General features: G+C 39.9%; 1 protein-coding gene across 7 annotated transcripts in view; it reads left to right on the top strand.

The window, feature by feature from the left end:
* The first annotated feature begins 658 nt into the window (after positions 1 to 658).
* Positions 659 to 16,664, top strand: part of LOC107227179 (calmodulin-binding transcription activator 2) — a 36,461-nt gene continuing 20,455 nt past the window's right edge. For 6 of the 7 annotated variants that reach the window (XR_006902570.1, XR_006902571.1, XM_015668239.2 and 3 more), the window contains exons 1-3: positions 659 to 1,480; positions 9,305 to 10,041; positions 15,938 to 16,029. Coding sequence is in view for 5 of the 7 variants with exons in the window: in XM_015668239.2 (XP_015523725.2) it covers positions 9,444 to 10,041; positions 15,938 to 16,029 (690 nt within the window). In the remaining 2 variants the exon portion in view is untranslated. Of the gene's footprint in view, positions 1,481 to 9,304; positions 10,042 to 11,930; positions 15,017 to 15,937; positions 16,030 to 16,664 lie in introns of those variants that run through there. The other variant, XM_015668240.2, reaches the window with a different exon arrangement.

The raw sequence follows: 16,664 nt of genomic DNA, 5'->3' as shown, positions 1-16,664 counted from the left end.
CAGTTATCTGCAACGGCTACGGACTACGTTAATTTAATCACACGATTATTCGAATTTACGAAAATGATTATCAATTGCAACAATGTTACCGAAGCATGCATCATACAATTGTTGGTTCAGCAGCATGAGCGATAATTTTTTGTCGACGACAGGTATTTGATAAGTCCAGTTTGACAGTCAACCGTCCATTTAAAAAAAGGGAATCTATCTTGCTTAGGGGATTCTACAGGGCAATATTTTCACCTACCGACAAAGATCGCAAGATCTCGTTGATCGTAATATACAAATGATCCAAATTTTTATTTATTTTAGAAGAAAACAAATAGGAATGTCTTTTGTTTATCTGCTATTCTATATAATAAAAATAGTACAAATACATCGGGAGTTCTCTGAATTTTACTCAATATTCAACCTTATTCAAAGAGGACATACAGCTTCGTAACACGCAACTTCACGAGTGTCCTAAACGAGAGCTGCATCGGAGCCGTAGGCATCCTTATCTAGTACTATACGTCAGACAAGGATGCCTATGGTCCGAGTTTAGTTCTCGCTTTCCACGCCAGGATCGCATTTTTCGCTCGTTCCCGCGGTCAGTTTTTACACGTCTACGAATATAGGGACTGAGCGTGCGTACAAGAATCGCCGTGGGCGGCCAGAAATGACTCTACCGATGAGATTCGCGTTAATATTAACAAATGGTCTGATTTGTCATCATGCTTACGAAATAGCAAATATGTGTACGGAACAAATGCTTCTGCCCGGAATAATAATTACGATAGTCCCGGCAATACCGGGTAAACTGCCATAAAGTATAAATTGTCTCTATGGAACAGGATGATTCCAAACGATTGATTAATTTCGTGCGACAGGGTAGCAACGGAAACTTACGATTAGCCGAGTCATTAGCGTAGACAGGAGAAAATGCCCGTCGGTTGGGACAAATAGAATCGATTTGGCGCTGCCGTGAATTTTGCGCACGGTCTCTATAAGAGAGTATGAAGAATCGAGTCCAGCGTTCTCAACATGATATTGAGAATTCTTGTGCTGTACTTCGGTTACAATCCAGATAATGCAGCATGGCGTCTTGTAGATGCAAGATGGCGCGCGGTTCGAAAGTGGAAGATGGAATGGAAAAATTCCACGCGCAGTAAGCAAACCTTCGACATCCAAGCGTCAGGGCCTTGAATATCACAAATGGTTTCTGCTATCTCCGGCGCATGCGACCATGTTCCCCATCTGTCATGGATCCCGGGAATAGTTTGCTATCGCGTATACGGAATAATGAAATACGTTCTCGATGAAAAATGTGGCGAACAATTGAAAACACAACAGAAACAGAAAGTGCAATTATGACTTGGTGTTAAAGCGGTGTCAAATTAGTGATTTGAGGTTCATAGGCGTGGAAAATTGGCGTTTAAAAATGAGCCTCGCTGGCACGGGCTGCTTTCTGTCATTTCGGAGTCGGGAGAGAGTGGAAACAGTAAGTAATTTCCCTACGTTTTTCCACTCGCTTTTTTTCAATCATTTTTCTCCAAACTCCCCCTTCACATCGGGCAGAGAATAACCGATGTTTGCGTTTTTGCCTCGCGAAATTTCTGAGAAAACGAGAATTTCCGTCGTACAGTTTGTTCGAGCGGTAAAATCCACTGAATTCAACCACCAAATTGAACGGTATTTTATCACGCTTCGCCGCAAGTGTGTGTATATTCTTACCTGCGCGTACACAATGACCGTCTGTTCAAAGAGCGGCAAGATACCGTCTGGATTGACTGTTTACATTGTGACGCTTTTCGAATCAACAAGCGGATTTTTTAAATTCCAATTAAACCCCGCATTAGCTCGCCTTGCCTTGATTTTTCACCGCATCACGCATCGAAACACGTCCGTTTGCGTTTCAAAATATTGCCGCGATTTTTTTTTTCATTTTATTTTTATTTATTTATGTATTTTTTTTTTTTTTTGCACACAATCTGCGATCGTTATTCCTTCAATTTGATTAACTGAAACAGTATTTCGTCACGATTTTTCTTCGCCGCTGTTGGTCAATTCGATAAAGTGAAAGTGTAACGAGATTTCTCGCGTTGTGTCGTGTATACGAGTATATACATATACGTTACACATTCACTGGCATTCTTATGCATAGATGTATGCACAACACGTAGGTGTGATTGAAATACCGCGGTTCGCTGACACCGTAATAGGTCTTTCGAAAATTATTTCCACTCACCTTTAATCGATTATCCGTGTTAAATACGATTAGTTAATATTCGGCTCTCTATGACTGCAAATGACGCTGTTATGGACATCGCGGTATCGATACGAATAGTTATTATTTCCTCGGGGCGCTTTCCTCCCTGACCCTATTGAAAACAAATAAAAGTCAGCTGCCTGTACCATGAAAGGTTTCCCCCTTTTTCCTTATACATCGTGTACTGTTATTGCAATCTTTCGACTAGACCAGCAAACGCGATATTTCGTTCAGCCTTATATCTGGTAAAGGTCATGCAACATCTGCCAGCGACAGCCACATGTTTTCTTACACTTTCATTGTGATTATTTTAGGAAATATTCAATTTCGTTGATAATTAACGGTTTGGCTTTTTATAAACACATCTCTATTTGTCATAATGAAAAATACACTATAGGTGATGTATAAAAATTGTTGAGTCAAATATTTTTCCAGTTAAATTCATTCGGTGAATTACATTCTTAGCTACCAAGTTATCGTTGATGTACATAATATTTTTTTCGCTCTAGCAGAAAATCGTTTGAATAGAGAAAGTTTCTACAAACGTTGATCAAAGGTACAAACACAGCTTTGTTGTAAAACTTATAACTTATTGTTTTTCCTGACCTACATTTTCATCAAAAAATCACCCAACCAACCAACTTTACTGTAAACATCAAGTATGAACAATTGTTTTATATTCGTATTACGACGAAAGCTTTTCTTGGAAAAATTAAGGAATTTGAGAATTATATTCAGATGATTTGTTATTCAAAGTCTTCTTGAATCTAGTGAATTCGAATTATTCACTATACCTTAAAATCTGAGAAATATTTTTCCCTCGGTATTACATGAATATGACATTGTAAAACATGAACGAAAGCAAAAATGCAAAACATAAGAGCAAATAAATTTACGAATGAGCAAATAATTATACTCTGTCATTCCTGCGGGTAAAATTGTTTTTATACTCCTTCGCGGTTCGACTTTTATGACATGTGAATATATCACACACACACACACACACACACACACGCACACATATGCGTAACAACATTACAATGTGCGTATTGTAGCAACTACTAAAAGACAAAAATATCACATATTATCCGGCCGACACCGTGAAACGTGTTCATGGTTTTTAAAACTGTTTTTAATGACTTCAACACAATTGCATCACCGAGTCAAAAATAGAAAAAAGATTTGACACTTTGCGTTGTGTTTGCGCTAAATTTTTTTCTCCATCAAGGCAGCGGCAGGTGGGGGGGGGGGGGGGGGGGGGGAAGAAGTCTTCGACGAACTTGAAATTGTTTCGCAAAACTTTTATTTTTTTTTGTGTCTGTGCACATGTAATATATACGGTATAATGTACGTATAGCTATAAATAATTATAGATCCGAGACACACTGAGCCTGTCATATTTGCGAGAGTTACTGCATCGTAGATTTAATTTGAATTTAGATGCCGAGTTTGTAATCTGATAATCGAATGAAACCTTACATTCCTATGCGGCGTATTGCTATTCGTTGTTTAAGGAGAAGTAGCAGAAGACAAAATAAAAAAAACAATAGGTGTGGGTAAGAGTCAGGATTCAAAGATATAAGGGTAATTTCTAGTTATGGTTACCGTACACAGTCCTCAATTATTTTCACTTTTTGTACGAGGCTGAAGTTGGTAACGATAGCGTAGCGAAACATGGAGAGGAAAAAAAATCACTATTTTGCAATTTTCTAGTGATTTTGGAGTGGCTAAGTTTTGAAAATATGAATCACCGTTTTGCCTTAGTATAATTTACTGCATTTGAGGGTTCCTAAAATTACGAAATACGAGGTTTTCTGAAAAAAAATTAGTAAATCTAGTGAATTAGGTTTAACATCGCAATAGCCTGAAAACGTGTCGTTGACTACTATATATAATTACACTAAATAGTTACTAGTTGTACAAAATTTTCGTCTAATACCGAGGGTATTTAAATCGTTACTGCGACGATACCGAATTTACTAGAATTTCCTAATATATAACGTTATAAGTAATGAATGAAATATTTCTTAGTTAGGGAATCGATGTCGACAAATATATCGCTGCATTGATCCATCGGATAAATAAAAGATTTTTCATTTTTTGATCGATAAATTGCTCTCAGCAAGAAATTGTACAGCTCGCGCATTATATATTATTACATATAACAAGTAGGTGCGTAAATCCTTCAACGGTTCCGTGATTAACATGTGTAGTTGAAAGCGATAAGTTATCGTTAGAAGTTTTCGCCTCGGAGCCATAAATTTGGGATTAACACTTCAGTCATTGTTCAGCCAACAATCATATTAATAAATTTTTTCTATCTATATGAGGCATTCCATACGAAATAGTACGATTTTTTCATTCGCACTTCATCCTACTAAAAAGATCAGTTTTAAAAATCGTTTCTGTGTTGTGCCGTTTTTCAGAATTCAAGACTCATCTGTGTGAATATAAATCTAACAAACCTTTATACAATGTGAAAATTACTAGAAACACATTAACCACAACTGTTTTTTGCACCTTTTAATGATCAATGTACAATGTCGAAGTCGATAACAATTTTCAAATAAACTGTCTTGGTGTATAAAAAAAAATTCCGATGCCAAAAAGGTACAATTTCGTGAGATCTACAATTTGACCAAGAAACACGCATGTGTAGGAAGTCATCGCATAAAACCCTTGAAATAATCACTGATTTTCAATTTCTTATGAAACTATTGCCTTTACACAAAGTCAAAAGATGCTACTATTACAGTGTACCGAAAAACAGTTAAAACAATTACAGATGATTACGAGGCAAAAAGCATTCAATTTCACGCGGAATGGCCCGTACACAATTTGAACGGTACAATTGATCACAATTATTCTTTTCACAAGGGACTTGCTAATATCCTAATTTTTTTTGTAAAAAAGAGACAGCGTTAACGAATGAGTCACCCCGCGGCTTCGTTTAATGTTGAAATTAGCATATTCCACTGTCGTTCAATTTGCTCGGTTGACGACGGGATGTAAATGATTTGATTAATTAATCGTTCAATTAATCGGCGACTAAAACAGGAAGAGCGTCGCCGTTTCGTTGTTTAACCTCCGCTGTCGTTGCTGGTGCTGTTGCTGCAGTAATTTGTTTCATTTTACCGTGTCGTTACACCTATAGCTGACCCCGATACAGTGGCGAGCTAATTCCCGTTACATGTTTCAGGATTGAAAAAAAATTATCCAACCAAAACCGAGCGATCGGTGCCGGGCCATCTATAATTCATGACTTGTACGAACAATTTCCCATTACATATTAAATATACAGGAAAATTTTACACCTAGATTATATAAAAAGGGAAATATATTCAAGCAATCTGAAGAAAAATACTCTTTTCCTACAGTGACTGAAATTTTTTGTTCGAATGCATTGTATATATATATATATACATATTTAAACGATTCATCTATATTCGCATTGCAGCCGGCAACGATAACCTTAAATGGTGACCGGTAATCACAAGACGAGAGATGACTGAATTAGTGGCGTCATTGGTTTTTTTGAATTTTTGAAGACCGTCGATTTTCCAGTCTCTTATGAGTCTATTCTACAATCATAATTATGCGTGCATCGTGTTTGCTAGATTTAATTTAAATAAAACACCAACCATGGTTTGATATTGTAATGTATTTTAGATTCTGTGATATCACCTGTTTAATTTGTACTCGACCGAATCTACGGAATAATATTGATTTTTATTCTTTCGGGAGCATCCCTTCATCAATGCGAAAGTAAATCCCCCCCCCAAAAAAAAAAGAACCCGACGTAACTTCGCCCTCGAACAATTCTTCCTCTGTATTCAAAACACGGATCCAAGATGGCGGTTATTATGCTTATGAGCATCGGGGTTCAGAACGCCCCAATAGAATCAGAACTTATCAGAATTCACCAATATTTTCCTCTTACAACACCCGTTATCGCAACCCTGAGAAGAATTTCATTTGTTACATTTACACTAGAAAATCTGGTGAATTGAGTATCGTTACAACAACAGTTCGAAAATTTCTACAGGTACCAATTTTTAGGGACAATTTTGTACGAAATGTTCCGATTTGTCTAAAAATTTATAGGAAATTGTAGAAAACATTTTCACCATGGTACACAAGAAAATTTCGTTGAAATTATACCGTCAAGTATGATTATAGTTGCCAATAAGGCATTTCATCTAAATATATTTGTTTTTTTAACCACAACATTTTCGTCAAAAAAAATTCGGTACATATACGAGTGACTGTAATAGCGACGAAAATTTGCAAAGTGGTGATTTTTCTTCAATATTTGGTTATGTCAACGTTTGCTAAGTTTGTTTCATTGTTTCTCTGCCCTTTCGTGCAGGTGAGTTTAAAAACCTGCAGTGGCGTTACGAAGATTGCTGCATCAACTTTTTGTCATTTCATTTACATTCCCCCCGATTATTACGCCGTCGCTCGTTCGTTCTTCTCGTACGATTTATAACTTGAGGCTTATCCTTACAGCGTACACAAAGCGGCGTTCTCTCACGGTATTTATCATGCACGGAAATGATGTTATATGCTAATTTTGACACATAGTTATGAATTTTTAAGTGGGCTTTATTTTTCATACGAACTCCTTGCGCAACAGATTTGATATAGGATTCGTGTCTGTTGGCAAAATTTGATGCATCGTACAGCATGAAAGAAATTCAGTCAAGGAAACTTTGCAAGTCAGATGACTTGACACCGTTGAAATATATTTCATCATGCGAAGTTATGCTTTGGAAGTCACTTTTCATTACAGTGTTTCGTTTACAGTCGATGCGGTACGTAAATGAAGAATCCACATTCGTCATGAGATGAGATAGCTATCGATACTTCGGATTCGGATCATGTATAAGTGGCAATGAACTTCGCGTCAACACTGTTAAAAAAGTTTGTTGGAAATTTACTGAAATTGTAACGGAAGCTATAACCGATGAAAACGCATTTTAGATTTATTAGACAATCGAGCTCATTATTATTTGTTCTTAACCAAGACTCGAAACCCCGTCGTTCGCAATTTCCGGATTACTAGTTGGACACCATATTTACTAGGCCAAACTACTTTGTTGAAAAACCATGACTTTATTTGATTAATAATACAATGTACGGTCCACGCGGACATGGAAAATAATACAGTCACCGAAAACTCATCAATAAGATTATAGTTTTAGAATTCATAATCACGATACAATTTTGAATAAATCGACAAGAGCATTTAGACTACGGAATTTAAAGTTCATATCCGACATTTCCGAATCTAATTATGAGATATTCGAAATCGCAGCGTGAAATTAATATAGATGCATACTAATTTCTTTTGCTGTAATACATTTTTAATTTTAACAGACTGTAATTGAATTTGCTTAGACATTTATCACGTGAATTCTGCAGAATGTTTAGTAAACTTCAAATAGCGTATAGCAAATGTATAGTAAATTTACAAATATAATGCATTCATTACGTAATTTAGTAAAGTCAAAGTACGCTTTTGCGTTTCTCGAACCAAGTTAAGCAAAATTACAAAATTTTATTGCAAATCTAATGAGAACGCATAGTAATTCAGTTCAAGACATGAAATTTGACATTTAGCTACAATTTTGTGTAGTGAATGTGTGGTAAATTTAAAAACATATTTCACAGTGTATGCTCTTCGTCTATGGTCCACTTCAATCCAAGAAAATACTCCGAAATGGGTTTATGATGAGAATAATTTCATTTTAACGTACAACTATATTCTAATCTCGAAATAAGTATTCTTATTGGCACGCTATAAAAATATATTGCATTGTAAGGTACCAGCTTGGCAGCTTTGTATAGTTCGTTGACTGTATTTAAAAGTTTTCCCGTATAACACAAGTTATAAGTTTAGGATTCATTTGGCCTCCTTTTACTCTGGCAAAACGAGTGAATACTAGATAAACTTTAGATTAAGAAATACTTTGCCCTTAATAGTCGTACATAGGTTCACTATATATCTGCCCTATAAATTTGAGTAGGAATCAATTCAACGGTGAAACGGAACTCGACCCACGCCACGGTTAGGTTTTGATTGCGACTCGTATCCAAAGTTTCGATCGATCGAGCTCTTTTATTACGAGTTCCGATCATAAACGAATTTATACCTATATTAGAATATTTATTGCCTCAAGTTCATCATCTCATGCTCTCAACTAGCTCGTCGTACCTTTCATTTACTCCCCAATACCTTATTATTATAAAGCTTTCGATGAAGCTTGATGCCGGATTGGAACTTCGGGTATAGCAATGTCGAATAATTGATTCTCAGTAGTTGACTATTTTTTTGGAATCAAAACTGGAACGAGTTTCATTTCCAAGTCAACTTTATGTGCCAACGACTAGCGACGCAAGCGACGGGATAAAGAAACGATACGTTGATCATGTACACATAAAATTTCTGTAGAAAGAAAACTCGTTTTAGTTTTGATTCCAAAAAAATAGTGCTCTACTGGGAACAATGACTCCCAATCTCCCACGTCGGCTGCATCGCGAGTCATTGTCACATAATTCGTACACATTCAAATTCGCATTTTGTTTCGGACTGAAAACAAGGTAGCCTTTTATGAGGGGGCATTAATGAATATTACTGTACATGCTATAACTTTTAGTTACAAGAAAAATAAAGAGGTTCTCCGATAATAACGCAAACGCAGCGAAACACAGAAAATAAAGGGCAAAATCGTATATTCAAGAAAATGGGTGCTCTCAAGTTAACGTCTAGAGAAAGACTGTTTTTACAATAATGACGGTTGGCGCAGCAACCTAAAGTAATTCATCTATTCGTAACATGCTTTTAGCTCGAAGGGCTAAGATTCCCTAGTTTAACCTCTTCCCGGCCATCGTCCTATATTTGGAACGAACGCGTGAAAATTTCGGCCCGGAAGAGGTTAAATGTACATGATGAGAAGGTACATACCTTCGTTAGAATTCTCTCGTCATGAACTTGCATCGTGATCCGAGTCAATAAACTTGCATTAATACCTCTGACATTCGTTTTGTCCGTAGAAGACGCGTCATTGAGTGGCTGAGGTAGCCTTCCAAAAACAACCAGCTTGGATCGGGAAAGGGTGATCGAGACGAGGGGTGCCAACAAGAGGATCGAAGGTGTCGGGACGGTGGTACGCAGAGTGCTTGTCTGCGGGTAATGAGGCAGGTGGTGGTGCTGGAGCCGGCGGGCAGCGTCCTGGTCATCAGACAGACGTCCCTAGGTGGTGGCGTGACTAGCGTGACGACGTCGAGTGCAGCTTCGCATCAGAATCACACCGTGGTGCCGGTCTCAGTGTCAACGAGCGACCAAAATCAGAACAGAATAGTGGTCGTGAGATCGTCGTCGAATTCCTCGACGACGGCCTCGGTCAGTCAGAGTGCCCTTCACTCAGCCCTGCAACAGGCCTCCCGGAAGGCGATCAAGGCTGGAAACAACATCGGCAAGCCAACCTCCGTCACCACAACCGCGAACGGTAACTGTAACAACAGCCAGATAGACGGAGGCTCCAACTCCGGAGCCTTAAAGGACAACTCCTCGTCGGGAAATGGAAACAACAACAACATCAACAATAGCGTCAACAACGTCAACGTCACGGTCAATGCCAATAACAGGATAAACGGAGGGTCGTCCAAGGTGAACGGAAACGGCGACGAGGACGCAGGAAGAGGTGAATCCGGACTCGGTGCATCGAACCGAAAACTGACCAAAGAGACCACCAGCCTCGAGGTCAAACCCGACATCGAGACCACTTCTGGTGAGGATTGTCTTCTTGTACGTTAGATTCGAGCGCGCGTTTCTTACTACGAGCGGCTGCCGACGATCACGAGAGATTCGTACACGGCAGACGTCTTGTCAGCATCGATTCCGCGTTATCTTGACTCCTCGATCTGCAGACCGATTGGACTCCTTGGGGAGACCCTGTTCGGTCCGCCTCGGCTCTTTGCCAATTTATAAGAATTTCATGACGTTTTTATGTGTGCCCCTGTCGACGTGTTGGCTTCCGAACCCCTCGAATTTGGCAAATCTCGGGCGAGAGTTTGGCCGGTCAAAATCAGCCCCGGTCTCTGGCTGATTCGGAATATGACATGTGATGAATAATTCTACGATTCAGATCACTTCTTGTGAGGATATACTGTACGATTTATGGCGCTTCTGGGATTAGGCAGTTTTCCGATTCTGAGGTTTCTTGATACTAGCGCTAAGAACAGTTTTGATTTCACGTAACTCGTAAGTACAAGTTATTGAACTCTGAACAAAAAAACTTGGAAAGGTGTGCAACTGCTTAGACTCAATCCAATCGTAGTCTGTCTGATGCTTTAGGTTCGTCCTTTTTCCCGACAAACAATTTTGATTGGTATTTTGAACTCATTTAGCGATGCTTGCCTTTTGTCAGGTCAGCGTTTCATAACCGATATCAAAGTTGTTCAAAGTTTTGTTACAATCATTAAATACCGTATGAGTATAAATGCTGTAGTAAGAATCTACGCATGTATGCAAACACGTGAACACAGCATCTCTAATATAATCGGCGCAATGTTCATTATCCTGTACTTACACTGAAGTACATATGTGCAGCTTAGATACTATACCCATCATGCTGGAGCCGTACAGCATTAGTAATTGCGAGATTAACTATTGTTTAGGTATCGTCTCGCGTGTAGGTATTACAAATCACTCCCTGAGGTGCTCCAACTGCTAAGACGTGGCGTTAGTGAATTAGTGGATTAATGCACGAGTATCTATCAGTGAGAACTCATTGTCAGCTCAGTGAATACATTTTAATGACTTGGTACATACACGCTGATGATAAACCGTAGAATGCAATGTGCTGATAGGTATATATCAATTTTTCAATGACCCATTTTTTTTGGGGGGTTTTCAAACGAAGACTAATAGAAAGATATGGCTTACGGTAAGTCACTTGCCTGAGAGAAAAAAGAGAGAAATCAAGACTGCAGAGTTTCTTGATGAAAATCTACCTGAAATGAAAAAGAGTATATAATCTGGTACGAGAATTTGAACATGAAATTCTGAAAATAAGTACGATCTCTACACTTCGGACCAGCATCTTGCTCACATCGCTGTCTCACGATCAAATTATAAGATTTAAAATTATTCAAAGTAAGTGAAAAAGTTTAAAAATGAATGAAAAAAAAAGTTTCTTGCTTTCGAAGATTTTTGTCAGATGCAGGTAAGCCGAGGTGTAGCCGTGCCTGGATCGGGGGGGAAACAAGCCGTTCGAATCGGGGCTTTAGGTGTAGGGTAGGTAAATGCTGTCGGATGGTTCGGGTGGCGGCCACCAGGGCGGCGTCCAGGCTAAGCTAAGCCTGGCAGCAACCCTTAGGTAACTATATCCGTGACTGACTGGCTCGCTTGATATCGACCCTCGACCCTGCACGAGTCCGTCCAACCTCCGACCCTCCGACCTCGAGCGACCCCGAGAGGCCTCCTCCGGGGGTAGAAAATATCGGGGGAAAGAGAAACGGGCCTCGTAATAGCGATTCTAATTTCCGAAACGATTCTTAATGATTGGCCTAAATGTAAAACAGGCGTTACACACAACCAGGGGTGTCCAGGTGTCCGTGTACCTTACACGACTCCGCGGGTTGCGTAACCTGAAAGTATCTTCCCACCGTTCTCCAGGTACCGGCAGAGGCGGCGGGGGTTGCAATCTTATTGATTGTCTTAGCCTGAATGTCTCGTGTAACGCTAACGCCTAACACCCCTGGGATTCTCGTGTAGGTGCAGGCTAGGATAGGAAGGAAGGAAGGAAGGAAGGAAGGAAGGAAGGAAGGAAGGAAGGAAGGAAGGAAGGAATGAAGTGAGGATAGTTAGGTGAGAAGAGAAAGAAAGATGAGACAGAGATAGAGACAGACAGCTAGTTGAAAGAGCCGTTGCCAAGTTTCTATTTAAAGCCAAAGGGTAGCGGGTTGCTGCTGTTGGTCGTCGGTAATTTACGAGCTTGGTATCCAGGGAGAGGCTAGAAAAGGAAAGGAAAAAAAAAAGGACAGATTGAAACAGAAGGAAAAAAAAAAATAAAAAATACACACGGAAATAAGGAGAACGCGAGGAGAGGTCAGTGGAGGAAAAATAACCAAACAACTTTGACACCCTTGCACATTCGAGAAGAAGCTTATACACGCGTAGGTATAGAAAACGTGAGCCTTTGACACGCGACCTACTTCCTCGATGACTTTCAAACTATGCATGATGTACGAGGCTGGGAAATTTATCGCCGTGGCGGGTAGTTATACCGCTGGGTTATTCTTTTCAAAAATTATTAGCCTCTCCTCCGAAACGATGTCGTAAAAGTGAGAACAAAAGTATTATTCCTCTTCAAAGAGAACACCGAATTACCCACGGACGAACATCGGTTCCGCCATCCGCGCGTTGGTTCCCGGTTCTCGAAAATTTGTTCACCGCGTTCCTCGCGTTATTCCGCCGCACCCGGATTCCTGTCCCTCGAATTTCACCCCCTCCACCCCTTCTGGTAGCCTTTCGGAGCGATAAATTCGTCGCTATATGGGGTCACTGTAAGGTGGCGGCACCATTCCCTCGAATTGCGATGCAGCCCGACGCGTGAGCCACGTGTCTGTTCGTGTATGTATCCGCTTGTTAGTGTGGAGAGATCGAGTGGAGCACACCCGGGTACCACCTTGTCGGGATGGCAGCGAGGGATGTGAAATGCGCGAGCGCCACAGGGTTAGGTACCATCTATAGGATGCTTTGGAAAAGAGGGGCTGCTGGTTGCGCGCGGGAGAACGAAGAGCCACGGGGTTCGAGGACGGTGGGTGGACGTGCGAGGGGTGGACGAGGGGAGTAGGAAGCGAGGAAGAAGAGGGCGAGAGGTAGGAGACAAGAGGAGGCTCACTCTGCGGCTCCCGCCGCTCGGGAGCAGACAAGCAGGGCCAAACACAAACTTATTGAAAACTATTTTATTAAAAATTTGTAAATAACACTCCTTACTCTACTGTAATAAAGCGAAGCAACAAAAAAACCAACAACGTTTAAAAAGAATAAGTAAGAAAAATCAAAATCACGCAACTATCCAATCAACTCCAATAAAAAGAAGAAGAAAGAAACAAAAGAATGAAAAATTATAACCGTGTAATAGTAAACGCATAAAATTTGAAATAAAAAATTTACTCGAAATATTGAATAATATAAAATACAAAACAAAACGGATAGAAGAAAAACACAAATTCGTTATTTTATCAAAATTCTCAACAACGAAACACTACGACTAACTGACTAACTAACTAACTAACCTCACTGACTAACCAAATAACTACTTACGCATAAAACAGAAGCAAAACAAAACAAACAAAAGCAGAAAAGTAATCAACCAACAAAGCAAATAAACAAACTAAACGTAAATCGCAAGCAAATGCAAATTTTCATTTAATATGTGTGACCCTTACATTGTTTTGTCCTACCGCGGGACGGGTTCAGTGTTGTAACTTAGTATATAAGGAAAATAAAGTTCCGAACCGTCGAAAAGACGTATCAATTGTACGTACTTATATACCTTTGTGCCCTGCTGACAAAGAATAAGGGGAAAACCGTATTTGAAGAGTTGGTGGAAAGATCGTTGAGAGAAATAGTTGGGAGACGAGATAATGAAGATAAAAAAAGAAAGAATTTTAAAACAATAAAACTAATAATAATAATAATAATCATATATAATCAGGGCTTTAATTTTTTATATTATACGTATAATATAGTAATAACAGTAATATTTATAATAATAATTAACAATAACAGTACAGATATTAAAACTGCAAAAGAGATTGGATAACAATCGACTTAGCGTCCTGAACCACGTGCACTGGGAGCATATACGCCACGTGCGCGCTAATTGCTACTAATTGCTAAGCTAAACACTGCACTAAAAACTTAGTTTAAAACGTCTTGACTCTTGACTTTTGGCGAAATAAAAAAATCTCGATTTAAAATCGAACAATAATATAGTTATATAATAACTCCACTTATATTTATGAATTTTTTTATCAATCGATTCGAGTGGCTGTGCACAATATTATTGGGATGTTCTGCGGTTCAGTAATAGTAATAATATTGATAATAACAGTAAGAATAATAATAAAATTATTACCTCGAAGTGTCATCCTTCGGTATATGACAAAGTTCTTCGTTGTCCCGTTTGGCAACAATTACCTACAATTACTGGATCCTACTTGTATCGCCAATGCATCTTGGCGGTAATTAACGCACTAATTTCCCTTCCTACCACGGTCCTTAATCATTTTCTTGGGTCACACCACGTGCGCTCTTTGTACAAATCCTTTTGAACAAACAAATAATACCCTTTGATATCCTATCGCGGTACAGCATCGCGATTGTACATCGAATTCTGTATCCGTTCCAAAACTCCTCATCGTCCATGACGTTAATCGTTGAATAGAGTATCTCTGCTTCTGAAGCAATTCCTCTTCACATCCGCACATCGCTTTCCAATTCTGCCCTGCGAGTTCAGGTCCGAGAAAGTAAAATAGGAACAATAACTTTACCAACGATAGTAATAACAACGAACAGCATACGAATATCGTTGACTACCATCAGATAACGTGCCCATCTGTCTACATTCACGTTAGATAATAATATTATCATATTATCCGAGTGAAACGAGAGGTCGTGAACGATGGCTGGATACAATCACGCGAATCCGCGTGCGGTCTACCATGGCACCTACCCAACGCCACTTGCCCCGAGTGAGTCGTTTTTCCATGTTCAGTATTTAACCATTTAATATGAATTTTTGATCGATACTTACACATACCTTGAGGTGACTACTGTGAAAAATCATTTATGGTCAGGCATGGAGCGTTGCAAAGTGATAGTATCTTTTAGTTTAAGTTAGTGTTCATAGAGCATTTCGAGAGACTAATGCACACTGCAGTTTTAGGAACAAATCTGTTGAAATGAAATGTCAACCTAACGTTGAATTAGGCTAGGTAATTAACATCTTGAACAAGGTGCACAATAGTGCACATGCTTGTCAGATAAGTTATTCCCGCTTGGCTGAATATTCGAGAAATGACTCGAGCCACTCCGTGATAAGTCCGGTTCATATCACAGATAATATACCGAAGCAACGCCGTTCTTTCAAGTTCCTGGCATTGACACAGTTCGTATAGTACGAGAAGTCGTTTCCAGCGCGATTATCAGCTGGCTATAAACTGATTATGAGTTCGAAGTACACACGTGCTGTGTGTGAGCCAAAGACAACATGCAAGAATACAAGTTACATAAGATAATAGTATAGCTTAAAGTCGTCTCTCTGTTCAGCGATTTTTTTGATCGATGTAAAGTAATGTTCATTGACGGGTTTCCAATGGCTGACTGTTATTTTTTAATCAAAGCTGAAACTATCTTTCTTTCCAATGAAAACTCATGTCTCTATGATCAACGTACCGTTTGTTTCTTCTGTCGCTTGCGTTGCTAGTCATTGGCACGTAAAATTTGCTTAGAATTGGAAAGGAAACTCGTCTCAATTTTGATTTAAAAAAAATATCGAGTCACTGGGAACCCATTAGTGAACATAACTGCGACTATCAACAACAGCGGCATGGATTTCTAACAAAGTACTATTTAATTTTTGTCCCGCATGTGACTGTCGTCACCATGAAAAGACGGCGACCCGATAAAACTACCAGAGAACTTAGAGACCCTGCCCAGGGCGGAGCAGTTTCCGACACAGAGACATCGATGGAACACCAACGAGGTGAGTCTTTAGTCGATTGATAAACGGCCGACCTAGTCGGTCACCCAGTCAGTTGGCTGGCTGGTTGATCACCACCCCAATGAAAAGTGGGGTGCTGGTTCGCACCCAGACACAGGTCCGGGTTCACCGAGTACATCGTGCCATGTTCCACTTCTCGGAATTTGGAAACACCGTAACGCAGCCGACGACTAGGCCTGCTCCGGTGTTCCTCGGTGACCCCGGCTGGCTGGTTGGCCTCCGACAGCCCCAACCCGGCCGCTTTCCGCCCCCGGTAACTCCTGGTGCCCACCACCCACCCCCGATCAATAGTGGAGAAGAGTAGCTAAGCTTAACGGCACTGAGCACACGCGCCTAGAACCTTTGCCTCTCGGCCCGTTCAGGGCTGGCACTGCATGCACGTGTGGCCGTGTATCCCACGAATCCTGGACGTCACCCTGGAGGGGTAGGACCACGCGATCCCGTCGGAACTCGTGCGGGAAGGACGAAGTCATTCCAGATATAAACGTTCCAGCCGATAAACTTATAAGCTCCGAGTCCCGCATACTATTTTTGCCGTTAATTAGTTGTTCGAAACTTTCACTGACACAGTCGTGTTCGTATATACGTATATATATATATATATATATATATATATA

This window comes from Neodiprion lecontei, chromosome 2, assembly GCF_021901455.1.
Source record: "Neodiprion lecontei isolate iyNeoLeco1 chromosome 2, iyNeoLeco1.1, whole genome shotgun sequence".
Taxonomy (NCBI): domain Eukaryota; kingdom Metazoa; phylum Arthropoda; class Insecta; order Hymenoptera; family Diprionidae; genus Neodiprion; species Neodiprion lecontei.
The sequence above is the reverse complement of the archived record's forward strand: the minus strand, read 5'-3'. Positions and strand labels throughout refer to the sequence as shown.